Raw genomic sequence first — 27,918 nt, 5'->3', positions numbered from 1 at the left:
TGGCTCAAGTAAGAGAAAGGAATCGCAACAAATTGTCTTTGACGCCGTGTCATTGGCTGGAGGAGTTGCCAGTGTACAGTCAATGGCCGACTTTCTAGATGCCCGATAATTCGAACGGCTTCGCGGTGCCATAGATTGTCGCTGAAAACGTATCTGAAATTTTGAGTGCAAGAACCCTTCGCCGTCCAATTTTCCGGACTTTTTACCGTGACCGAAGGTCCGAAACGGCATTAAAGCCACCACCGCTGCCATTTTGATTGCCTCGCTGCCTCGAACCGGCGCTCTCGCACACAGATCCGATGGCAGCCGTAGCCACCACCGCCGCAACGCTAGGTCTAGCTGCTTCGACGTTCGCTATTAAGCTTCTTGCCCTTCGGTGCCATGTTTTTCATTGAAAGAATTGCCGCTGTCGGCAATGGCACCGACTCCGCCTTTGTGGTCATCGCAATTGCATGGCTTCGACGCTCGGAAAGCACAATGTGTTGCAGAAAGCCGGTTTCCGAAAGTTAGTTTTGCCTTAGTACAATCGTGCCTGCGGCGAAGCATAACAAGTGTGGGAAGGGGCAATTCTTGAGGGACACATTATGTTGAGACAAAGCGCAAAAAAACATGATGACAAGAGAAGGAAACAAAGACGCAGCGCTGGTTATGTAGTACCAACTAGCCCACCAGTCTGTTCTCTTGAACACATTATGTATTCCTTAATTATACATGCATGCACCCGGCCGTCATCTCCTGTCACAGTAGGAGCACCAATATGCCTAATAAGTGCACTGGCAGGCGTTCAGAGCTTTTCCGGATGTGCCTGTGGGGATTTAAACCCATCAGGGCAGTAAAAGACATGCATTCTTTTTTTCGAACTGCCCTATTTTTCGGGCGTTTTCGCGGCCCCTAGGGAGTTCGAAAAATCGGATGTTGACTGTACAACTAACCAAGAGAATGCTTCAAATGGTCCGTGGGGCGAACGCGCGGTGGAAGGAGGATGGGAACACAAAGGACCTAAGCATTGAGGAATGAACAGAAAAGGAAGCGGGCCATCGCTTCTTTTAAGGAGCTTGAGCTCAAAAAACAAAGTGGTGGCTGACGCCGAGATGCAGGTGACCATCATCCAAACCAAATAAACACTTAAAAGCAGTGAAACGCAATACTGAGTTGTGCGTGGGCTGAGAGTATGTCAGGACAGTTGAGGTTTACTTTCCAGCTGCTGAGAGAGAATCTAACTTGTTACAATGTTTGGGCCTCGTATCAATGAGCTTGCTATAAGTTGTTAGGAATAGCTCATATTTGAAAATATTTGCTTCTGTATGCATCTCCTATTTTTTCTTATTTGAGAATGCTCGACTCAATTCGCAATGGGTTTTACCACCATCTGCACTACGTAAGTTATGGTTCTTTAAAAGAAAGCTGAAATTTGCACCCTCGCAAACAAAGCTTTTAGCTTATAATACGTGTGTTCGTTCTAAGCTTGAGTATGCTTCTATCATTTGGGATCCCTATGTAAAGAAAGATATCATGCAACCTGAACGTACGTATTAACAGAAAGGCTGTTAGGTTTATATTTGGCAAATATCGTAGACTTGATTCCCCATCCAACCTAATGCAATTAAACTGTATTTCTACTCTAGAAGCCCGCAGAAAGTTTAGTCGCCTTTCATTTCTTTATAGTTGTATGTTTGGTAACATAAAAATAGATCTGCCTGACAGTATAAAACCCCTAACAACACGACGCACACGCCATGGCCATGAATTTGCACTAACCCCAACTTTTCCCCGATCAAAATCTTTCCAATTCAGTTATTTTGCTAGAACTGTGGAAGAATGGAATTCTTTGCCGTCTGATATTTTTGATTCCAATAATTTTCTCGCTGAGTTGGAGTGTCGCCTTCTCTCTTAAGCTTTCTTTTTCTTTTTGCTTTTTTCTTTCTTGCTCGCTTTTTGTTGTCTGTTGTTTTGTACATTCATGTTGGATGTAACCCACACCTACTTGGGCCACCACATTGGCCTGCAGTATTTTGAAATAATAATAAAATAATAAAATAATAATATTTTTTGAAGATATTTTATTCGCTGTGCATTTTACTAACACCTGCCTTCTGTTTTCTTTTGGAGCAAAACAAATGCTGCACCTTACTATTCAAACTGGGTTAAGTCGTGTTTTTTTAACATGCTTGCTAGAGAGTGACGGCATTAGGCTACATGGTATCAGCCCATCTTTACGTAAAACAAATTTCTGGTCACTCAGGGAATTTTGCAAAGGCACTCAGGGAAAACCTGGAAAACTCGGGGAATTTGGAAATGTCAACTTGGTAGACACCCTGCGCTAGGAGAAACACATTTAAATTCATAGATGAGCATTAGACGGAGCCATACTTGTCATTGTGAAATCAGATGTGCATAGATTACTTTTATTTTTGTCTTACATTTCATTTTTTCTATTTACTATCAGTCACCCTATCATGTATATATTTTATGTGCACTAGTAAATAATAAACAGTTGAAAGTTTGTGCACATGTGTATCAGTCTCTTCTTGTTCTTTGTGTAGCGGTATAGCGCAGTGTATTATATATGTCTGACCAACGGCCCCGCAGCATTTGGTTGCTCAACTGCCTGTTGTTAATATGTGTTAATGAAAAGGCTTTGTGAGTTTGGCCCTGATGGACCAGACTCATGTACAGGTCTCTGGTTGAGGTTTAACACTGGAAAGTGTTAAGACAACATCCTGTTTGCCATATGTATTTCCTACTACAGGACAGTGGCAGTTCGTGCACCATTGCCTTTTCAGAATCGACAAAATGGTTTTGATGCTGCTTAGAACAATCAGATGCAGTTTTACAACATGGGTTTGTCAACTGACACACTTTGCTAAGTTTATCTGGTGCTCAAAAAACAACTCTTACTTTACTCGATTAGCAATCTATTTAAGACAGTGTGCCGTGCAATGTAAATAGGGCATAACTGGAATCTTTTGTTCCATTTTTCACATGTTATTTTACTGTATATTGAGTGCTACTTTTCATACAACACGTTTTCAATAAGCCCTCTACTACAGAAACCGGCAAGGTCTTCGGGAACCCTGCTGCCTACAAACGTTTAGACTGATTTGTTAGGCTTGCATGAATCTTATGATGGCACAACTTCTTTATGGCATTGCCTCGACACAAGTTGGTAAATGGGACATCTTAATGACAGTCTAAGAGAACATAGTTTCAATGTAAAGAATTACCCTGACGATTATCATTCTGTTCACTGTCAGTGGTGTGGTTGCGCTCCTTTGTTTACTAATCATGTGATCCTTGCTGGGCACAAAGGCAAGGATGTGCGTGAAAGTATAGAGGTGCAGACTATCAAGTGGAGTGGTGAAAACTGTGTACGTACTGCGTCTATAGATTTTGCATAGACATGTTGACAAGGAGTGCTACTTTGGTGCATGGTATATAAAAGCATGAATTTTCCCAGGAATGAAATGTTGAAGTTAGTGCATTTTGCTGTTGTTATGTAACGATGTTTGTGTATTCTAAGATTGGACAGATAAGGACCTTATATGCGAGTAACATGGTATCTGAATTTGCAAAAGGCAAGGCACGCTTAAGAAACTATAAACTATTCATTGCTTTTTTGGTTGTGTTTGGGCTTTGGTTTGTGATCTGAGGTCATCAGAAATAATGTGACACCAAGATATTTCTTTTCGGTTACTGTTGTAAGGATGCCATTGCCAAAGCCATAAGGGTAGCTAAGTTTTGATTTCTTATTTGTGACTGACATCGCTTCCGTTTCTTTAGATTGATCACCATTTTCCAGGTATTACACCACTGTATGACATTGCTTAAAGCTGTATTTAGTCGTTCTTGGTCTTCTTGAGTTTTTATTTTTTGATATAGCCTGCAGTTGTCCGCAAGGAGACATATCCTTGCATCCGCGTGATGTGTAATGTCATTGATGTATAAAATAAAAATGGTGCTAGCACAGAGCCATGTGGCACTCCAGAAAAGACCGGCACGATGTCAGAGGCATGGTTCATTATGTAGAACATATTGTCAGTGTTCCGATAAGTAGCTGGCTATCCATCTTGTAACGGGACCCTCGCCATGTATCCAATTTAGTTTGACGTTCAGTATAGCATGTGACACTTGGTCAAAAGCCTTCGAGTAATCGAGGAAAATTATAGCAGTTTGACTTTGATTGTTGATGCCCTGTGCGAGGTCATGAAAAATTTCAGCAAGTTGAGTCATCATCATCATCATCATCAGCCTGGTTACGCCCACTGCAGGGCAAAGGCCTCTCCCATACTTCTCCAACTGCCCCGGTCATGTACTAATTGTGGCCATGTCGACCCTCCAAACTTCCTAATCTCATCTGCCCACCTAACTTTCTGTCGCCCCCTGCTACGCTTCCCTTCCCTCGGAATCCAGTCCATAACCCTTAATGACCATCGGTTATCTTCCCTCCTCATTACATGTCCTGCCCATGCCCATTTCTTTTTCTTGATTTCAACTAAGATGTCATTAACGCACGTTTGTTCCCTCACCCAATCTGCTCTTTTCTTATCCCTTAATGTTACACCTATCATTCTTCTTTCCATAGCTCGTTGCGTCGTCCTCAATTTAAGTAGAACCCTTTTCGTAAGCCTCCAGATTTCTGCCCCGTACGTGAGTACTGGTAAGACACAGCTGTTATAAACTTTTCTCTTGAGGGATAATGGCAACCTGCTGTTCATGATCTCAGAATGCCTGCCAAACGCACCACAGCCCATTCTTATTCTTCTGATTATTTCACTCTCATGATCCGGATCAGCAGTCACTACCTGTCCTAAGTAGATGTATTCCCTTACCACTTCCAGTGCCTCGCTACCTATCGTAAACTGCTGTTCCCTTCCGAGACTGTTAAACATTACTTTAGTTTTCTGCAGATTAATTTTTAGTCCCACCCTTCTGCTCTGCCTCTCCAGGTCAGTGAGCATGCATTGCAGTTGGCCCCCTGAGTTACTAAGCAAGGCAATATCATCAGCGAAGTGCAAGTTACTAAGGTATTCTCCATTTACCCTTATCCCCAATTCTTCCCAATCCAGGTCCCTGAATACCTCCTGTAAACATGCTGTGAATAGCATTGGAGAGATCGTATCTCCCTGCCTGACGCCTTTCTTTATAGGGATTTTGTTGCTTTCTTTATGGAGGGCTACAGTGGCTGTGGAGCCGCTATAGATATCTTTCAGTATTTTTACGTACGGCTCGTCTACACCCTGATTCCGCAATGCTTCCATGACTGCTGAGGTTTCGACTGAATCAAACGCTTTCTCATAATCAATGAAAGCTATATATAATGGTTGGTTATATTCCGCACATTTTTCTATCACCTGATTGATAGTGTGAATATGATCTATTGTTGAGTAGCCTTTACGGAATCCTGCCTGGTCCTTTGGTTGACGGAAGTCTAAGGTGTTCCTGATTCTATTTGCAATTACCTTAGTAAATACTTTGTAGGCAACGGACAGTACGCTGATCGGTCTATAATTTTTTAAGTCTTTGGCGTCCCCTTTCTTATGGATTAGGATTATGTTAGCGTTCTTCCAAGATTCCGGTACGCTCGAGGTCATGAGTCATTGTGTATGTAGGGTGGCCAGTTTTTCTAGAACAATCTGCCCACCGTCCTTCAACAAATCTGCTGTTACCTGATCCTGCCCAGCTGCCTTCCCCCTTTGCATAGCTCCCAAGGCTTTCCTTACTTCTTCCGGCGTTACTTGTGGGATTTCGAATTCCTCTAGACTATTCTCTCTTCCATTATCATCGTGGGTTCCACTCGTACTGTATAAATCTCTATAGAACTCCTCAGCCACTTGAACTATCTGATCCATATTAGTAATGATATTGCCGGCTTTGTCTCTTAACGCATACATCTGATTCTTGCCAATTCCTAGTTTCTTCTTCTCTGCTTTTAGGCTTCCTCCGTTCCTGAGAGCTTGTTCAATTCTGTCCATATTATACTTCCTTATGTCGGCTGTCTTACGCTTGTTGATTAACTTCGAAAGTTCTGCCAGTTCTATTCTAGCTGTAGGGTTAGAGGCTTTCATACATTGGCGTTTCTTGATCAGATCTTTCGTCTCCTGTGATAGCTTACTGGTATCCTGTCTAACAGAGTTACCACCGACTTCTATTGCACACTCCTTAATGATGCCCACAAGATTGTCGTTCATTGCTTCAACACTAAGGTCCTCTTCCTGAGTTAAAGCCGAATACCTGTTCTGTAGCTTGATCTGGAATTCCTCTATTTCCCCTCTTACCGCTAACTCATTGATTGGCTTCTTATGTACCAGTTTCTTCCGTTCCCTCCTCAAGCCTAGGCTAATTCGAGTTCTTACCATCCTGTGGTCACTGCAGCGCACCTTACCGAGCACGTCCACATCTTGTATGATGCCAGGGTTAGCGCAGAGTATGAAGTCTATTTCATTTCTAGTCTCGCCGTTCGGGCTCCTCCACGTCCACTTTCGGCTATCCCGCTTGCGGAAGAAGGTATTCATTATCCGCATATTATTCTGTTCCGCAAACTCTACTAATAACTCTCCCCTGCTATTCCTAGTGCCTATGCTGTATTCCCCCACTGCCTTGTCTCCAGCCTGCTTCTTGCCTACCTTGGCATTGAAATCGCCTATCAGTATAGTGTGTTTTGTTTTCACTCTACCCATCGCCGATTCCACGTCTTCATAGAAGCTTTCGACTTCCTGGTCATCATGACTGGATGTAGGAGCGTAGACCTGTACAACCTTCATTTTGTACCTCTTATTAAGTTTCAGGACAAGACATGCCACCCTCTCGTTAATGCTATAGAATTCCTGTATGTTACCAGCTATATTCTTATTAATCAGGAATCCGACTCCTAGTTCTCGTCTCTCCGCTAAGCCCCGGTAGCACAGGACGTGCCCGCTTCTGAGCACTGTATATGCTTCTTTTGGCCTCCTAACTTCACTGAGCCCTATTATATCCCATTTACTGCCCTCTAATTCTTCCAGTAGCACTGCTAGACTCGCCTCACTAGATAATGTTCTAGCGTTAAACGTTGCCAGGTTCATATTCCAATGGCGGCCTGTCCGGAGTTGGCAAGTTGAGTAACAGTGGACAATCCTGCTCTGAAGCCATGCTGGTTGTGATGAATGATATTGTTAGCCTTTTTATATTCTTTGAGAAATTTTAATAAAATCTGCTCAAGAATTTTGCGACAGGTACAAGTGCGAGATATTATAGGTCAGTAATTAGACGGGGACACTATGTCACCTGATTTGTGAATGGGCACTATTTTTGCTACTTTCCATTCAGCTGGTAGACAGCTGTCCTGAAGTGACTTAGAAAATATAAGGTAGACGTATTCACTGATTTGTTCAGCATAATGCCTAAGGAAACTGTTCGGAATTCCATCAGGACCACAACTCTTTTTGTCATCAAGGTTCAACAGCAAAGAAAGAATCCCACTTATACACTTATGGCCAGAGCCCCTAAAAGGGGTGTTGACTCATTACTATTGCATGTCCCTAGAACATTGTTGTCGGCAGTGAAAATCGACTGGAAGTAACTGTTAAATGAGTCAGCTTGCTGTTTTCCATGTGTAGGCGAACTTGAAATAACATTCTTTCTGTTGATATATCTCCAGAACTTGTGCAGTGAATCTTTAATGAAGTTGTTGAGCGTAGTGCCACAAAATCGTTTTTTGGCATTGAGTACTTTCTTCTTTAACTGTTTTGTTAGTGAACTTATGTGCACCCTTAGTTCTAAGTTTGTACGCTGCGTATTTCTCTTCCTTAACCTTTTAGTTTTCCATTTCACACGAATTATTTCTTGGGTAATCCACGGATTGTGCTTGCCTATGACCTTCTTTATCAAAGGGACAAAAGTTGTGATGCACTGCATCACACGGTCTTTAGAATGTGCCCACAAAGCATCAACAGTAATGCTACTTTGAACAAACAAATCATAAAAACCATTGAATTCATGCATTAGGTAAGTCATAACAGCTGCATCATTTTCTCTGTTGAATGCAAGTACTATAGCATACATAGCACCACTTCATGGTCAGAAATTGCCTCCGACACTTCCACTTTACAGTCGTCTATTTTAAAGTAGTTACTAACAATGACCAAATCTAGTATAGAATTTGATGTTCCTTGCACACGAGTAGGCTCATTAATAATTTGTACAAGTTCCAAAGTAAACAGTATATGAAACATAGCATTTCTTGTTGCAACCACTGAACCTAAACTATTCCAATTAACAACTGGGCAGTTGAAGTCACTAGCTAATATCCTAGACCCGTAGACGTATCTATACATGTAATCAAAAAGAAGATCAAGATACACAGCTTCAGCATTTGGTGGCCTGTAGACCGCGCCAACATTAACAGAATTACTTTTTAGGTGAATTTTGCACAAATGGCTTCTACACCTGGAATGTCAGGCAATCTTGAGAAGGATAAATCATTTTCCAAGATCAAAGCCTTTCTCCTACCTCTAGTTTCTCTGTCTTTGCAAATGATAACAGCCCGGGGGAACGCTTTTGTGATCTTGAATGGCTGAATGCAGCCAAGTCTCAGTGATCAAAACAGTATCCGGATTCAAGGCAAGAAGAATAGCTTCCAAGTGGTAGATTATATTTAGAAGGCTGCGTGTGTTTATATTCAGCAGGGTCAACGGCATCTGCGTGTTGTTCTTTTTGCCAGATTGCTTGTTTTTGTTTTTTTCCACTTGCTTTTGAACATGTTTTTCTATTTCAGCCATGTCATCAAGTTCCTCATCCCATTTAGAAAGCTGGCCATTGATACAAACTTTATCGTATGTTAAGAAGACCTCTTCATTTCTGTCGCAGTTTGCTTTTGGATTGTCCCACAGTTTGTTTCTAATCTCCCTGTAAGGACGTGAGAAATCTTCACTAATAGAATATCCAGAATTTTTAAATTTGGAACAGCATTTGAAGATCTTGACCTTAATTAAGGGAAAATGAGATGTCCACCCAATCATAGCAATTACTACAAAGGAAACCCATGTGGGTTCCTTGAAAGAAAAGCCTCGCAGTTGAAGAAAAATTCGTCCTGGTCCGGGACTTGAACCCGGGACCACCGCGTTTCCGGGGCAGCCGCTAATGTCAATTATGATTGAATTATGAATGACCAGGCTGTCACTACTAACAGCATTGTCTCCTTTTATTTGAAATTAAAGACAGGAAATTTTCTTCACTTCACATGCAGTTACAAGCACATGAGCGAGGAATGAGCTGCCGCATTAACCCTTCTGAACCTATGACGAAGGATTTTTTAATGCTTAAATTTAAGGCCTAAAAAAGCGTTGCAAGTGCGGTTAAGGTGGTAACCGTAGATGTCTACTGAATTGACCATTAAGTCAGCTTCGATTTGGTGCAATAAATAAAAAGCGGTAAAATAGCACAATTGCCATAAAAATATAAAATCAAAAGTAACATAGAGCAATCGCAAAAGTGGTAACAGTCAAGTGGTATCAAGAGAGGCTTATGATATCCTTTTTTGTTTTGTTTACATTCGAGAAAAGCAAGTTTGTTTATGTAGAAACCAAAAATAAACTTCAACGAATATTTATTTTATTCGTAAGGTAATTTGGAGCCAGTTTTCTTTAATGTTATTTAGGTTTGCACAGAATACCTTAAATGTATGCAGCTTGCCCATGTCTGCTTGAAGGACCAACCTGGGCCCATCAGTGAATGGGCCTGGACCAGGACGAATAGGATCAGGCCCGAGCACGGCCTGAGCCCCCCAACAAACGGGTCCGTATGTGCACTTGCAGTGCTCTGCTTTGTGGCTGATCGCAGCCAGCAGGAGCAGCATGGGGAATAACGTGATCCAGGAAGCCAATGCAAGTGCTGTCGACAACAATCAGAAAGATTGCTCCATCAATGCACCGATACTCTATCGCTGCAGTCACGGTACAAGAATTGTGGCACAAACCACGGTACCATGTTGGTCTTACTTCCGCCATAGCACCTTGCCTGCGTCTAAGTGTTTGTTGCCCTCATTTTCTTTTCCAGCAATGCAAGTCCTTGTTACTTTAGCATTAATATTGCCTTTGCCTGGCCAGCTGCTCTGTTGTTTGGTATTTGTACTTCTCTGTGGAGTGGCTGTTCCTCTTGCAATGATGTGCTTTTGTAAACAGTAGTATTGGATCAAGACGGTATGTTCTGTGTGCCTTATCAAGTATGCAAGATGATGTAAGCACATGTGCTGCATTGCAGGCTCTGAGGGACAAGCACAAATGGCCGCTGTCTTCTTACTCTATCAAGACTGTGGTGATGCACCACAGACTGGAGAATCGAGAGAGAGTGTACTGGCAGAATGACCACCAGTGGACAGTGTTGCTTGATGTAAGTGCTCAACACAAGGAATCTGGTTCATACCCATGCATTTTTAACCAAAAATATTCAACTATAGCGAGCCCTTGTAACAAATTCATTAGGACAAGAAATTGACTTTGTTCTAAGAAGTATTTTATGAAAGGCAAAGGAGCTAGAGTCATAATAATGCAAGATAAAGAACTTTTAATGAAGGGATTTGGTTATAATGAGGGTTTAATATAAAAATGCAATTGCAATGCAAAAATGCAATGCAATAGTGGCTATGTAGTTCTGCTAGGCATAGCTAAATTCTGGATTGTGCAGCTCATATGCCTTATTGTTCTCTACATTGCTGTGTTGCAAGATTAGGAAATTTCATATGTAGCCAAATAGTAACATTAGTCTAGGTAACAGGCCAGAAAAGTACTGAAGGATCTAGCTGAGCTGTAACCAGAGGAACCTGCACACTCTAGGCTTTATTCCATGTATATGTGAGGGACTTAATACGGTCGCCTTCCATAAACTTAATCTTGACAGGACCCATAAAAATTAATTGAATGATCTGCCAGGCCGAATTAAAAAATAGAGGGGCATAAAAAATGTCTGAATGGTGTTGGATGGTGCTGAAATACTGCTTCCTTGGCAGTAGTTCCCCAATTATAATGCACCTCCCAAATCGAATGTGCACCCAGTGTTTATGGGTTCAGAATGCCAAACAATGTACATCTAAATCTAACTTGTTCAAGGTTTTATAACAACAAACAAGCATGCCTCTGATTCTTGCAATTGTACTAATAAAACTAAACCTGTAGACTTTACCTTCACAGCATGGAAACTTACTTTTCCTAATGTCTAGTGTCGTCAATATCGCACAGCTTCTTATTACTGTATATGGACTACAGCATGTCATCCTCTGCAGGTTCACTGTGTTTCATATTCCACATACCTTCACAACTCCGCAACCAACATGAACAGAATGGTGGCTTCTCTCTAGGCTAACTATACTTAAATTATTGCTACATGCTACTGTGAAATAAAGTGTAAGGACTCGGATGACACTGTTCAAAGGCGAGCTAACAATTACTTATTCTGCACAATCACTGAGTATATTATACATACATTCACTGATATCAGCATGTCAGAACATGGCATGTGTAAAAAAATTACTAGACAATTGCACAAGAACATAGACAAGAGAGGACACGTTCAGCGTCTTTGCTCACATACATTCATCAATGCCTTCTGTTATCTTTTCCCTGAATAAATGTGGCCTTATCCTCATTGAGTAGAATTGATGCTGTATTGATGTACTTGTTGTGACGAATTTGCCGTTTTTCCTTGTATCTTTTGACCGTGAGATGATACTTGTGCACTTGTACCGGTTGCAATGTGTAGCTATGTTTCCAGGATGGCTGATTTGCTTACAGTTATGATAATGTTTGTGTAGGCACGTCTTGATGCATCTCCCAGTTTGACTTATATACTGTTTTCCGCAGGAAAGTGGAACACAATAGACTACTTCACTTGCCACAAATGTTTTAACATGTTTCACATTGCACTCATTGCGGTTAGGTTTCAGGTTGCCATTATTAACTCTATGACGCAGGCCAAATAATATGTTAGATGCTGTGCAAACTGCAGGAATGCTGTGTCTGTATGCGATCATCTTTAGTCCATGACATATATTATGAACGTACAGTATTATGATAGGCTGCCATTTTTGTGTTTCTTTTGTAACTACATCTGTCTTCTGTTTATTGTTGATCTTTAAAGGAGTCCTGAACCACTTTTTATTGAAGTTTAGAAATGCATTTGAAGTTAAAACAGACTATTTCAGAAATACTTTGCAGCAAAAAGTACTTCAATGCATTCAGCAGAAGCGGAGTTATTGGCAATGAAAGATTGTCTGTGATCCCCTTTGTGGTGCTCCCGCTCCTTCTTCAATGTTTTGCGCCGCGAAGGCTAAGGCAGAGCGGGGTGGTGCTCACAATGCCCCACCCACTGAACGTCACTGTGGTGTGTAGTTCAAATTTGGTTTTGGATGTTTACACAGACACCACTACTTCCGATTTTGGTGCTGTTATCTGATTTTGAAGCTGTTCTCAGCAAGCCTCAGTGATCTCAACGAGCGCGCTCGTCGTGGCACCTCTTGGGGGCCGTGGTATCTACGCAATGCTGCAGACGAGGCTACATAGAACTGTAGTGGCTAACTATGTGCATGACAAGGCTGGATTGCGCACTCATGTGCTCCAGTCTGGCCATGCTATTTAGTGTGGACCAGCTTTGTCCTGCACCATCTTGACCGACAGATAGTAGCTACATCCAACTTGTGCATTGTGAAGCGCTGTCGATAGCTCACTACGCGAAAGCTCACAACGAGGCTAAGTCTGCCAACGCATCTAGCCAGGAGCGGCCAGGAGTAAGTGCACGCTGGCAAGTGTATGTCTTGTCTGACCTTAAGTTTTGCATGGTTCGAGGCTAGTTGAGTGATCGAAACTAATAGAAATAAACGAGACCCGATGGCTACGACATCGATAAGCAGTGTGGCTAAAGTTTAGTTCCTATGCAGGCGGGCGCACCTGTGCGTTGGCTGACGACAGTGGTGGGCAATATCGTGATATTTGCATGTACTTCCAGAAGTACGAAACACTGATTCTAAACACAGATTTTTGCTTATTTCAGCCTGTTTACTAAACTGTGTCGATAAATATACACAGTAACAGGAGGAAGAAGTGCACTGATCTAACCGCCCTTTTTGATTGATGTCAGCTATTGGCCATTTGCAGCCGTGTATATGAATCTGCTATAGAATGAAATAAGGCAACCTGGAAAGTGTGAGAAGGCTTCTGTTGAAAAGAGTGTATGAGAAAAATGTGACTTTGCACTCCACTTGCGAGCTCCACATGCTGCACACGACTACAGAATTTGGCTGAGATGGTCTCAGCCACATATGCTATCCGCAGACTATGTTTTTTCACCAATGCCGAGGGATGGTTTTGGACTCCTGTAACAGTGCGTCAGTGTGCAATCAATTCTAATCACTGAGGATGAGGCCATGTTTATTCGAGAAAAATATAATAGAAAGCATCAATAGTATATGAGTGGAGACATGGAATGTTTCATTTCCTTTCTATGCTTTTTATCATTTTGTGATTGCTTTTTAATTTTTTTACACCTGCCATGTTTTGACTTGCTGATATCAGCACATGTATATGCTCAATGGTTGTGTGAAATAAACGGCTCTTAGTTTGCTATTATCCACTCTCGTTGGCGTACTTTCTTTGCAACCTTGCATCTTCACAGTATAGCGTGCTGCAATAATTCAATATACAACCAACTAGCCCCAACCTTTGCTCTTCTAACTGCCTTGTCGGTTTCTCCTGTAAACATGGTCTCTGAAGTGCCAAAAATATGTAACGCGACTCTGTTGCTGCTAGTTTAGCATGTACAATAACTATCTTTTGAATGCGCCTTCATAATAAAAACCTGAAGGCAGCGCACCATCACTCTCCATCCTGTCAGAAAACTTCTCTGGCACCTACTTGTGATGAGAATGGTGATGGCCATACCATACCACAAATGCAGTTTTGGTTTAGTTTGTGATTGTAATGTGTAGATAAGTTACGGACAACTTTTCCTGGAGAAAAGGCACACTTTAGAATTAAGTAAAAATGGTAATCACTTATTGGGATCAGCCAAAGGCAGTCCGAATTTCTGCATTTTCAGTGGGAGATAAGATGCATTTGACGCATTCTTTCTCCACTAAGTGCCGCCAGGACTTTTGGGGCCATCACTAGAGTCAACCAAGGGGTCGCCATTTGGATATACAGAAACATGGGATATACAGAAACATGGGCGCCAGCCGGGACCGTCGGTCAAGGTCACATCAACCAAAAAATTAAAATAATTGGATTCAAATTAAAGTAAGTCAAATGCATTGCATTTCAGCATCATTGAAGACAAAAATACAGTAGACTTCCATTAACTTGACCTTGGTCAATTTTAATTTTCGAATAATTCAATCCTGACTGAGGGTCTCTGCTCATGTCCATATCTTTCCATGGGCCAATACTTTGATTATTTTGATCCTAAAATTGCCGCTTGCCGAATAATTAGAACTTGACTGGTCACCATGCATGCGGCTGACCTTCAATGGTGACCTCAATGGATGCAGCATCTGCTTTGGCAATGGTACGGGACAGTGATTCAATTGAAGACGTTATCTCCCATCAAAAATGCTGATTATGAAGTGAAAACAGCACCTCAGACAATGATTTTTGTACTTATGTAGTTCTAACATGGACCTTTCTTTTCTAAGAAAATTGGTTAGAAAATTGCCTATGTTTTACAGTCAGATAGAGAAATGAAGCTGTTTGCAGCATTGGCAACAGCCTACTATCAAAATGAGGGTCATTGCCATTGTCATTTGAAGATGGTGACAAGTTTTCGCTTAGGATGGCAACGACAATGTGCCATTTTCAGGCTTTAATCATGAAAGCTCACTCAAAAGGTAAGTTACCTAATAAGGTGCTAAGCTTTGAGGTTTGTTTTCGGCTTTCTGAAAACCTGCATGCACTGCAGGGTAAAAAAAAAGACAGCAGACTTCAGCGATTCTTTCAACTCTAAGCTCATTCTATGCAACAGCAGTGTTCTCACAGTGAAGACCAGTGTCCTATTTGCTTTTTGTTTGGTTGGCTGTTTTCTTCCTCAACTAACTGCATCCATCCACTACGTGGGAACTTGAAGAGACCCCAGTGGTTAGGGCGGTTCTTTAGGGGGGAAGGTTGCGGTTGTGTAAAAATGGTCAACGACTGATTTTTTGGACATGCAGGTGTTTTCACAGCACTGCCATGTACCCCATAGAGCCAATGTATAAGGACGTCTGAAATTTCATGCGCTGACACCATGCGCCGTCTAAACTTTTGAACTTTTTGGCATGACCACATGTCTGAAAAGGAATTCGTTGCCATCGTTTGGTTATTTCACAGCCTCGAACCAGCTCTTTTGCGCGCCGATTCACTGGCAGTGGTATTATGGTGCACTCGAATAGAGCAGTGTGTCGTCCATATAGCAAAACAATGGGAGAACCGGAGATGCTTCTGTGATGACACCACCAGACTGGTGCTGCGATCTACCGGTGTGCCTGGCACACTAAATTTAAATATGTTCTGCAAAGCTTTCCACATTTATACATTAAAATACTCTCAAAACCCAATTGAAGTTCATACAATTTGCAAAACAGTAAATCATACAAGATACATCAATAACGCCGTCTAAGCTTGCATGTTTCCAACCACCGATCATGCTGTGTTCCTGATCGTCTGCCCAGTGTTTCGATTGCAGAAGACAAACAAACACTCATCTGCTCGTTCCGTTTGGTAAGCACGCAATGTTTTTGCAATCAAATTCTTTCGAGACATACGAGGATGAGAAGGGCCAGAATGAGCACCTGCACTGGGCCTGGTGGGTTGCAAAAGATTCCTTCATGTTGCATCAGACAATCAGACCCGAAGGGCGACAATACAGCCAAATTTCTCAATGTGCCTGATCTGAAGAAGCTTGGAGTCGTTCTAATCGTTGTGCAGGAAACTCAGTGCACAAAAAATAATATAAAAAAAGCCTTTTACAAAGCCAGCGCTTGCCATGCACAGAAAGTGTGCGAACCCCGCTGGAAAAACCGCAGCCAGCAATCGGCGAGCTCCGCACAGATGGGCATGAACTCTGCGACAACTGTAACTGCTAATCCTGGAGGCCTTGTGTTGCACCATTCTTTTTCCACCTGCCAGCAATGACTTCAGGCTACAGCAACAGATGGCACTGCAGTAGGCCAAAGTTCTCCAGTACCACTATTAGTCATTGCAAAAAGTCACATTTTTGCCCCCGGATAATACACTTCCCTATTCCAGTACACCATAGCCGTAGTAGTAATTTTGTGCTGTCATTAGGCTTAGTTGCTTTGATGTTCGCTATAAAGCTTCTTGCAGTCGGGTGCCATGTTCTTTATTTAGAGGATTGGCCGCTGTCAGCAGCGGCACTGATTCTGCCCTTGTCATCCTCACCGATGGTGTCGAAGCGCGGAAACAACAGCAAAGGTCTAAACCAATCCATAATGCGGGTTCCTAAAAAGTCAGCTTTGCTGCAATACAGATGTGTTACGCTGTCATACATGTGCACATACTGAATGTGTGGTGGCAAAGCATACCAAGAGTGCAAAGGGGCCACTGAAGATATGTTCCTTAGTTAGACACGTGCACGACTGCCATCTCGTGTCGCAGTACGAGCACCAAGGTGCCTAATCAATGTACTGGAAGGCTTTTAAATCTGATTCGGATGTGGCTATGCCAATTTAAGCCCTTTAGGGCAATTAGACATGCGTTTTTTTTTTTTTTAAGACATCTTCCTGGTCCCTAGGCAGTCCGAAAACTCTGAGGTTGACTGTAATTTAAAGTAACAATGAAAATAATTAATATATATTAGAACAACCGAATGGTAATTAGAGTTTGTGATAGTACGAAAAGGGTACTAAGGAATAGAAAGCTTCCGACCTTTCCTTTCTTGTGATGTATGCAACCTCTTTTCTGTATGACATAGTTACGCATGTTGTGAAAATCGTATGTCCATGGGTAGACTTAAAGGGACACTAAAGGCAAATAGTAAGTCCAGGTAAAGTGGTAGATTAGTGCTCAAGAATCTCTAAGATGTCAATATTATCGCGAACAGGGTCTTAATAATCGAGAAATTGAGGTAAATGCAGGACATGATTAGAGACTCCCCGGGGACATTCAAGTACTTGCCCAATGACGAAAGCATTCCTCAGTTAAATTCTGTCACTAGTACTCAACCACTCGTTGCACAAAACATGCTTGTACTGTATTATAAGGCGAAATAAAATGCTACTTGTCCAGTTCTATCTTACTTTTAGAAAAAAGAACTTATTGAAATAACCCTGACAATGACGCGGGCAATCGAAAGGTTTCGTTTTCACTCGACTCCACGCTGCCCACGCTTTCACATTTCAGTAGTTTCTTTATGGCTTAGTGCTGCGCTGGTTTTGCTGGCTCACGAAACTCCCACAAACTGCAAGTAGCGAAGAATTCAACTTCCATGAGATGACGCGGGATGCCCGAACGGTCTATGCCACTTGACCAAAAAGCAGCTGCAGTGGCGAATCTGCCACTCTGGATGGATGGATAGATGTTATGAGCGTCCCCTTTGGAACGGGGCGGTGGGTTGCGCCACAAAGCTCTTGCTCTTATACTGCCTAATGTCCTACCTAAGTTAATAAAAAAAAAATAATAAGCACTACGAACTCCCACACCCAAATTTTCTGATCCCCTATTGCTAACTGTGCTTTTGTACGTCTCCGGTTTTTGTCATTCTCCTACTTTTCGTCCACCAATCCTCCAATTGCCTCTTACTAATGCCTATTGCGGACATGTTTACTTTTCCACTGCTCCCGCTGAACCCAAGGGCTTCAAGGAGGCCAGTGGTGTTTAATCGACCGCTGGGTAGACGTCTTCACATTGTAATATAACATGCTTCATAGTTTCCCTAGCTTTACCGCAGCAAGCACATGCTTCTTGTTCCTTCTTATATCTCGCTTTATAGGTGCGTGTTCTAAGGTATCCCGATTTCGCTTCGAAAAGTAATGAGCTTCCCTTTGAGTTATCATAAATTGTTTCTTTCCCAATTTCGTTTTTTCCTCTTAAGTAGTTACTCATGGCAGGTTTCCTTTCCATTGCCGCCACCCATGAGATTATTTCAGCCTCTCTGACTTTCCGCTTGACCTTCTTTGTTGCTGTGTTGCCCACCCTACAGGCCGCATACTTGCTGGTAAGCTTCCTAGTTCTTTTCCTCCACTGTGAATCAATGTTTTTCCTGTGCAGATACCTGAACACTCTCACGGCCCATTTACTTTCTTCCATATTCCTAAGCCGTTCTTCATACTCAATTTTACTGCAAGCTTCCCTCACTTCAAGATTAGTCCAGCCCATATCACCCTGCACAGCTTCATTTGTGGTCTTCCCATGAGCGCCCAATGCGAGGCGACCCACTGACCTTTGGTTCCCATCGAGTCCTGATTGTACCCCTGATTTAGAGCAAACAACCGCATTTCCAAAAGTAAGTCCTGGAATCATTACACCTTTGCACATACCTCGGAGGACCTCGTACCTATTGTATTCCCATAGCGCTCTGTGCTTCATTATGGCTGCATTTCTCTTCCCCTTCACTGTTGTTTTTTCCTGTGTTTCCATACATCTATTGCCTTTGTTTATCCATATACCAAGGTATTTATATTCTGTTGCCCGAGCTATTTCCTGGCCCTGTATCTCCACTATCTGTTCACTGTTTTTATTGAATACCATAACACCTGATTTTCTAACACTAAATTTCAAACCTAAATTGTTGCCTTCCTGTCCACAGATATTAGCCAGACGTTGCAAATCCCTTTGCTTGTTAGCGAGCAACACAATGTCGTCCGCATAAAATAAACCTGGGAGTTGCTGCTCTATTACTGTACCTGCCTGTTTGTATGAGAGATTAAACCCGATATTGCTTCCTTCTAGCGCCCTCTCCATCCTCGCCATGTACATCATAAACAGAAGCGGGGATAAAGGGCACCCCTGCCTCAGTCCCTTGTTGATATGAACTTTCTCCTCGCTTCTCAACCCTTCCCATTCAACGCAAACGGTATTTTCTGAGTAAATCTCTCAAAAGCTGTACACAATCGTCACCTAAGCCTTCCCCTTTCAGTATATCCCACAAAATGTTGCGGTCTATGTTTTCATAGGCTCCTGTAATGTCTGAAAAGGCCACATATAACGGTCTGCTTTCTACTTCTGATATTTCAATACACTGAGTAAGAACAAATAAGTTATCATCTAAACGTCTACCTATTCTGAATCCATTTTGAAGTTCTCCCAAAATGCCATTATTCTCTGCCCAAGCTTGAAGCGTTAATTTGATTGCCTGCATTGCTAGCCTGTATATTACCGATGTAATGGTCATCGGTCTATACGATTGAATTTTATCTTTGTCCCCCTTGCCTTTATAAATTAAATTCATTCTACTTTGTCGCGAACTGTCTGGTATTCGTCTATCTTTTCAAGGTTTTTCTACTGCTTTCAACAAAGCTTCCTTACTTTTTGGTCCTAGTTCATTAATCAGCCTAACGGGAACCTCATCTAGCCCTGTGGCTGTGCGCTTAGGAATTTTCTCTTCCGCTTTCTTCTAGTTGAAATTTGTGAGCACGAGCTGCTTTTCCACTTCGGTCTCTTTCATGCTCTCTTTTTTTTCGAATACAACCTTGTCATTGCCTTGGAAAGATTCGGTTGTTATTTTTCGGATGTAATTTATTGCCGCTTCTCCTTCCAGTCTAGTTTCATCTTCGTCTAGGATACGTTGCTGTGTTGTTGTTGACTTCCTGCCTAATAATGTTATGTGGTTCCAAAATATTCTAGGTGCGGCCTTCTTTCTCTCACGTATTTCTGACAACCAACGTTCACTTTCACTTTTTAATTTTGCTTGCTTGCACCGGTACTTGAACCATATACTTTTTCTCCCGGTATATTTCCCATTTACTGGTTACTTCATCCTGTGGGAACTGCACCTTCTTTGCCTGCCTGTGCTCTCGAGATGCTTTCTGTCGTTCTGCGATCGCTTCTCGTATCTCCCTGTTCTACCAGCTTTTCGGTTTCTTTGTTCCTTTCCAATGAACATGTTTCTCTTTCCGTATTTCTGTCATTATTACACTTAGAAGCTCACCATATTCCCACTCTTTACTTGGCCATTTGCCAATTTCTTCCTGGACTCTAGTGACTATATTTGCTATTTGTTCAGCCTTCAAGTTTGGACTGGCCATTTTGCGCTCCTTGCTCTCTTTCCCAACTGCATATCCTATTTTTTAACATGATGCGTTTATAATCACTCCCTATGCTGCTATACCCTTCCTCATCAATGACCATTTCTCTCAATTAATGAATTCCTTCTGTCATCAGACAGTAATCAATGGTCGATTGCCGGTATCCCGCTTCCCACGTGGTCTGCCCTTCATACTTAGGCCCCGTATTCACGATAACAAGGTTATGTCGCTCACAAAGGTGTAGCATTGACTTCTCGTCGCTATAGCCATATAAATCCTGTATGTGGGCATTCATGTCACCTAATAGGACAATTTCAGCACCATTCCCGTAACCCTTAATATCAGCGCTTATGCATTCCACTAGCTCTTTATTCTTCTCTGTGCTATTGTTTCCGGTCCACAAATACGTAACACCCAGCCAAGTTTTTTTCCCACTCATTGTACCTGATAATCAAAGATGCTCTTGACATATTGAATTTACTCTTTTCCATTTGGCTCCCTGATGGATGAGCATTCCGACTCCCCCTCCCTTTCTTTCCGACTTAGTTGTGTTGCACCCTTCCCAAACATAATTCTCAATAACTGGCGGCTCTTCTGAGTCTCTAAGGTGCGTTTCTGTAACCACATGCACCCCTATTTGTTCTCTGTTTAACTGCTCCTCAATCTCTGCCCACTTTTCCTTTGTTCTGCCGCCCTGCATGTTTATGTAGCCTATTGCATAGCGAGCTCTCTTTCTTGCTTTCCTCCTTTTCTTGCTATCGACAGCGATGCTCTTCTGAGGTTCCCCTAGGGGACCTTCTTCATTACTATCTACTCTGGCCTCCTGAGCATCCGTGGGCCCCCTAAAAAAGCAACAGTGCAACCACCAATTTGCCAGCCCACTTCTTATGCCAGACTGTAATTGAAGTGGATCCCGTCTCTTTTAAAACCACCACACGTTCTCACTTCCCTGTTTACTTCGGCCACCTCGAAGCCTTTTTCTCGGTTCATTTTCCATATCGCCTCATTAGCAGCCATTACAGCTCTTTGTACATGACTGTCACATACAGGCACCTCCAGCACCATGTACACTACGATCTGCACCTGAGGGGATAGCTCGCGCAAGTCCACCGTCTTCGCCAAGTGCTGGGCTAGTCCTGTCCCTTTCCTGTTCAGGACGTCATTTATCCCACCTGCTACTATGTCAAGGTTGTGCACGTGGGCATTTACTGCGAGCTTTTCTTTTGCTTGCTCCATGACAGAACCCAGTGTCCGCCCCGGAAATGTCCCTACCGCCACTCTTTTATCGCCTTTCACCCTCTCCACAATTGCTTTTGAGCAACTAGCCATGTTTGAGTCACCGGCGATAATCACCCTTTCACTCTCTCCTACCTCTCCCTGCTTTCTTTTGTCCGTTTCCGCGTGATTCGAACTCGACAAGGGGCATTGTCCCCTGGGCTCCTGCTTTTACTGTGTGGCGGCCTCGAGGTAGCTGCCGCTCTTTCCAGCTAACCCTTCATCACGCTGCACGAATTCCACGTACCCTGGTGACACTCCCTCGCCTGTCGCGTCGGAGTTCTGCGTTCCATTGTCATGCACATTCTCATTCACAATGGTGGCCCTGTTCAGCTTTTCCTCGGCTGCTTCAAGTCTCTGTTCAACTACGTTCCATGCGTCACGCTCCCTGTTTAGCTCATTTTTGAGCTCTTGCTCCTGTTTGACTAGCTCTTCCTGGAAAGCCTCAATTTTCTGCAGCTTAGTATCGACATCACATTGAGTGCCAGTTGGTTCGATGCCCTCTCCATTCTCATCTGTATCCTCATCTGCTTTGAGGGACCCCTGCACACTGCCTGCTTTCCCGGCTTTCTCGCCATGTATTGCACGTCTTTTTGCAAATACTACAATACTATAATAATGCTACTACTGATGCAAATACTACAATACTATACCGCTATATTAATGCAGAGCACGTGCCTTTTAGCAAAAACCGATACGCATAGGATCCAAATCCTCAAAATGTCACAACGCAACTCTCAGCACTGTTTCAAAAGCAATCAATGCTGCGGAGACCGAAGGTATGACACGCTCTCGCATGCGCTCAACCACGCGGCCACGCCCTCACTTTTCTACCAAAAACATGCACAGTAAAACCACCTAATAGCTATTAATCTTGCCACCTCCAAGCTACCATTCAAAGACTATAAACACTCAACGTGCCAACGGGTTGCACGTGTTGAAGCATGTGGCGCGAAAGGACGCCCTAACAATCCTGCAAAACCAAATGCGCACGAAACAAACCAGCGCACTCAAAATACGAGAGACAAAGAAAGAAAAAGAAAAACCACCCAATTACTATTTTAAAGGCAAAAAATCAGCAAATTGAAAACAGAAGCAAGCTCAAAGCATGCACAAAAACTTATGATTTCGTCGTCGCCACGGCGCCCCGAAAAGCACGTCCATTCGCCACAAAATCCAAAGCAACTCCAACTCTGTCTTGGCTTGGTACTGCCATCTGTCGGGCGCCGTTTTACTCACCGACGGCAGCAAAGGGTAGCGATGGCGTATGCGACGTCACCACTCCCCTGGTTAGATGGCGGGAGATTTGAATTTTGAAAAAGGTGTTCAGGCCCTTCAGATGCAATTTTCTTGTAAACTAAGTCTTTTCTTGGCACGAAACAAGCATTGCGAGGTTTCTGGAATGGTACTTAAACAGTTCACATCAACTTCGTATTTGCCTTTAGTGTCCCTTTAAGTATTCTGAGACTCCCATTGTATAAGTAGGCTATATTTATCTCGTTAAAATACGTAGCTTTATGGGACTTCGTATTCATAATCATTCAGCCTCAATGCTTATGCTAATCTTTCTCTACAAAAATTTTATCTAAATGTATATGATTCAAGTAATCTTGAAACATCTCGTTTATTTTTGTCTGTTTTACGTGAAACAGTAGCATTTCTTTATTTCCATCATGCAGCAGGGCAACTGCCATCCAAGCATCTACGTGCTTGATGTGACTGCAGCATGGTATTTCAGATGACCTTCAAATTTGAAGCCTCCTTAAACTATTTTTTTTATTAAGTTTTTGCGTAAATCAATATTTAGGCCACAGGTGAGGAGACAGTTGCTCTGTTAAAGACTTCATGCTTTTAAAGGGCAACTGCAACAAAATTTCACTTGGTCTAAATTGGCTATAAATTCCTAGCGTATACTCTCTAAGTAACCTTGGCAAAGCCGCAGGGCTGGTAATTGCCTAATTTTGTTATTAGCAGCTATTAAATAGCGCCTATGCACACGGCGCATGCACTTGGCAGCAAAGCGGTAGCGATGCGGATGTGGTGAATAGAACCGTATGCAACTGCTGATCTCTCAGTTGCGTCATGTTGTGTCTGGGCAGCCAGGCACATTGCTCGCTCATCATTTGTAAATTGACGAGCATCTCTCTCGGCGTGCATTCTCTCTGTTGCAAGAATGCCGATGTGTTGTGTGGCCGTCGGGTGCTCGAATACATGCTTGAGCATGAGCAATGGCTGTGCAGTATACAATGCTGAGTAGAGGAAGGCCGAACACATCTTCCCTGTCCCAGCTTTCAGAGCCAAAACATGCAGTGCTGCACAGTAGGCAAGTGCAATGCAGGCCAGCGAATGTGCACAAAACATGTAAATTGCAGTTGACCAAGCTGCAGAAGCTACATTTCAACAGCGCACTACCTTACCCATCAAGATCTGCTTGGCAAACGCTTTCTCGGGGTAACTACAACACAATATGCCGTGATTGCGCATGAAAACCAAAGGTAACATTTAAATGAAAGTTGTATTCAAGGGTGATATTCTCAAGCAATCATTTCTGGTAGTGCATTATCAAGATATTTCATGCGTCTCTACATCAGACGGGTCAAAGTAGACAAACGAAATCCTTTCTGACACAGTGCCAGAAACGAGTGGGAACCGCATGCTGTCATGAAGGAGAACGCGATGCGGCAGCCATGATATAGATGTGGTGGCAAGCCATGCAGGAATGCAATGCCACCAGAGCAAAAAGGGTGAAGTTTTATGGGGTTTTATCACGACCGCAGTCTAGCTGTCTGGCCGTGAGTTTATGCACACTTTGCACCAAGCCGAGCTCCTCTGGCCCTGCTGTGCCAAGCCTCAACTACTTATCATCGTTTACTACAGGTGGCACTAGTTGTTTGATCGGTCGACGAGTCGGGCGCTTCTAGCGTGCCAAGCAGCGGCCGGTGAAATCGGATACGTTATGCAGGGGACACTAAAATTACAAAAATTTTACGCTGCGCTTTAAACCTGACTCACAGCAGTGCAGCGATCAGTTGTTGCCGCAGCGCTAGCGGACTAGTGCGCAGCTAGTGAGTGCTTCTTTGTTAGCCAAAGGCACAAACGCAGCATGCTCGCTTCAGTGAACCCGAATAGCACGCTGCTGGTCAGCAAAGCTAGCGCGCGATGCACCCTGTTGCAGCTGCTCCGGCATGCGATAGGACATGTTTTATTCCTGCAACAGCCACACTACACTGTAGAGCATCCAATTTTCGCCGATGTAGCGCAACTGCACCAAGCATGGATCGCGTCCGTGTTAAGCCGCACTATAAAGCACCTTTATCTTGGTCACCTCAATGCGCTCTTCTTGGAGCGGAGGCAGAACGCATTGAGGCCTTGCTGTTGAACATAGACTACCACATAGAGAAAACCGGCTTGACTCGGAGAATATTTCGCATTACGCCGGAACGGAATACAAGCAAGGAAAGCAGACAGCATGGGCGCTGCTTCCCCACATTCTTCACTGTGCGTGACTTCCGCTGGGCGAAAATGTAAAAGCGTCTTCTTTTTTCACTTTTGGTAGGAAAAACCATTTTTGCAAGCTGTTTGTGATGGATTGACCTGTATTTCAAATGTAAGATTTTGCACAGAGGCTACTACATGTACAAATTATCTGAAACTAGGCTTTTTATGTGGTCAAAATTTTGTTGCAGTTGGCCTTTAAGTCCCGACGACTCGTCTTGAGTGTCCCACCTGGAACTTTCAAATAGACTACGAGACTAAAACTTGTACAGCTGATATCATAAGCGAAGTAATGCAGTGCCAATAAGATATGAGCGATTTCATTTCTTTTGCACATTTGCAGTACTACTATGTAGCAGTGTTGTGAAATGGGTGCCCCCCATTCCATTCCATTATGGGGAATTATAACTTGCCGTAATTCCATTCCTTTCAATTTCTTGGAATGAAAAAAGCTTAGCTCATTCCCACTCTGGGAGTGGCCGTGCAATTGGATTACATTCCTGTAATTCCTCAACGTAGCAAAGGCATCTTGGTAGTTTTATCGAGTTACTGATGAACGCACCATAAAGCTGATGTTATGAGACGTATTAACAACTGCAAAAATACGCAAAACACGTTACCAAGGTCGAGGGATAGTAGCTTGGTGAAATATCTCGTGCAGTACAACCACCCTACTGATTCCCGCAGGGGCAGTTCCGCTACCATAATATTTGCATAGTCGGCGTGTTTTTACGGCTTGTGAGGTTTAGTATTGTTTAAGCTCAAATGTGTTAATGATAAAATGACGACATAGCATATTTTTGCTTAGGTGTCCTCGTGATGTTTAAGTGCTGCAATAAAGGTCGCAAGCAGTGAAATGTGCAAAAAGAAGCTTTGTTTTGGTATTATTCGTCTAAATTTTCCAACAAAATGTCGTGAGCCAAATGGGCGCTTCGCCGTTTAGCTTTGAAAACCCGAAGTGTAAACAGGGTGTCTACCAACCGGAAAAGCGGGAATTCTCAGGGATCTTGAATAGCCTGGAAATACTCAGGGAAAACTCAAAGAATTTGTGCTTCTATCAGGGAAAATTAACTGTAATTTTATTGAAAGCGAGTGAAAGTCGCGGTAGTGCTGGCTCGAGTAACAGAGGGATTGTAACGAATCGTCTTTTGACGCCGTGTTGTCGGCTGGAGGAGTTTCCAGTGTGCAATCAACGACCGACTTTCCGGACACACAGCTTCGCGGTGCCACCACGTACCCCATAGAGTCAATGTATAAGAACGTCTGAAATTTTGGTTGCAAGAACGCTTCGCCGTCCGACTTTCCGGACTTTTTGCCGTGACTGCAGGTCCGAAAAGGCATTAATCAAAGCCACCATTTCCGCCGTTTTGATTACCTCGACGCCTTGAACCGGCGCTCTCGGATGCAGATCCGCTGGCAGCTGTAGCCACTACCGCGGCAAACGCTAGGCGGGTGCTTCGATGTTCGCTATTAAGCTTCTTGCCATTCAGTGCCATGTTTTTTATTGAAAGAATTCGCCGCTGTCAGCAACGGCACCGACTCCGCTTTTGTGGTTCTCACGATTGGTTTCAAAGCTTGGAAAGAACGGCGCGTTGCAGAATGCCGTGTCCCGAAAGTCAGCTTGGCCTCAATGCAGCAATGTCAAGCGCTGAAGCATACGCGAAAGTATAGGAGGTATGCACATGACGTCATCTGCTAGGAGCGCAAGCGGCATTAGCGGAGGCCGCCATAACTGCGGTTGCAAGTTCGCGCTGCCTACGCGAGCAGGCCTGCGTCGCCAAGTGGCCCACCGATACGCACGAACCGTCAAACAACCTTTTAAATGTGCCTTTCTGACTTAGCTATCGAGTAGTATGTCTCAGGTCAACGATGAGCCTAAGCACGTACGTGCGTGGGTTGAGTGAACCAGAAAGATCGCGTTATGAAAACTAAGTGCGCTCGTGCAACTGTGTCGACCAGCTCGAACTCTAAGATCATCAGCTTCGACGTGATGTCGGACTACTCCCTCGCGTCGACGTCGCAGACATCAAGGATTACACTACGTATGCAACGAGCTCCGCGACCCGCGAGCAATCGAAAGCGTACAAGTCGATGGAAGGCCACAATGATCTGGCGAGCGGCTGGGTACAGCAGCCGCGCGTCAAAGTGCTCGCGTAACATGGTTGCCTTCATTACGGAATTTACTCTGCGTTGTCCACTTGCGTCGTCAAAGGATAGCGTTAAATTGCTTCAATGAAAAAGAAAAGACCCCGCCCCCCTGAGAACCAAACACTGATTTTACTCAGCCTTCGTAATTTTTATGTTAAGTCAATTATTCTGGTCTTGCCAAAACAGTCTTCTTTTTTTTTTTTTTTTTTGCCCTCCTAGGTTTGTCAATCACAGTCATTCAATGAAAAGCCACTCGCACCATGGCTTCTCGCAAAAGAAAACAGCAAGGTGCTGGCGGCACACTGCGCCTGCAAGGCAGGCCTGGCAGAGGCATGCTTGCACATAGCCGCTGTGCTCTTTTACATTAAGGTTACAGTTAAGAGAAATAGCCACGTGTCGAGAGGAACCCAATCTGAACATATTCCTATCACAGAGTTTCTTTCTTGTGTGACTGCTGCATCCGAACATAGCACAGTTCACCGCGACATCGAAGCTCAGTTGATGCACGGCCACGCCGGAGCGTAGTCTGTCTGGATACGTAAACATTGTACGTAGACGTAGAACAGCACTGCGCACGAGACACTGAAACGTCCTGCTTATATATCAGCGACTGGATAAGAAAACAAGGTGAACGGCGGGCCAAAAGATAGGGATCAGATGTTCGCGCGAGTAAGACCGCTGCCATTTTTTTCGATGCGCCCCGACCGTCAACATGGCGCGGCTGTCCCAGCGACACTGTCGCCGCCTTGTTTGTCGAGCTCAGTGCATACCTCCTATTGCAGTGAAGCATAAAAAGTGTGGGA

General features: G+C 43.4%; 1 protein-coding gene across 6 annotated transcripts in view; it reads left to right on the top strand.

Annotated features, from left to right (window-relative positions):
- LOC126526931 (cyclic GMP-AMP synthase-like receptor) overlaps positions 1-27,918 on the top strand; it is an 86,276-nt gene that overhangs the window by 43,045 nt on the left and 15,313 nt on the right. For 5 of the 6 annotated variants that reach the window (XM_055068450.2, XM_050174638.3, XM_050174637.3 and 2 more), the window contains one exon: positions 10,237-10,365. In XM_055068450.2, the coding sequence (XP_054924425.1) occupies positions 10,237-10,365 (129 nt within the window). Of the gene's footprint in view, positions 1-10,236; positions 10,366-11,254; positions 13,593-27,918 lie in introns of those variants that run through there. The other variant, XM_055068452.2, reaches the window with a different exon arrangement.

Source organism: Dermacentor andersoni, chromosome 9 (assembly GCF_023375885.2).
Source record: "Dermacentor andersoni chromosome 9, qqDerAnde1_hic_scaffold, whole genome shotgun sequence".
Taxonomy (NCBI): Eukaryota; Metazoa; Arthropoda; class Arachnida; order Ixodida; family Ixodidae; genus Dermacentor; species Dermacentor andersoni.
This window is presented reverse-complemented; position numbering and strand designations above follow the sequence as displayed.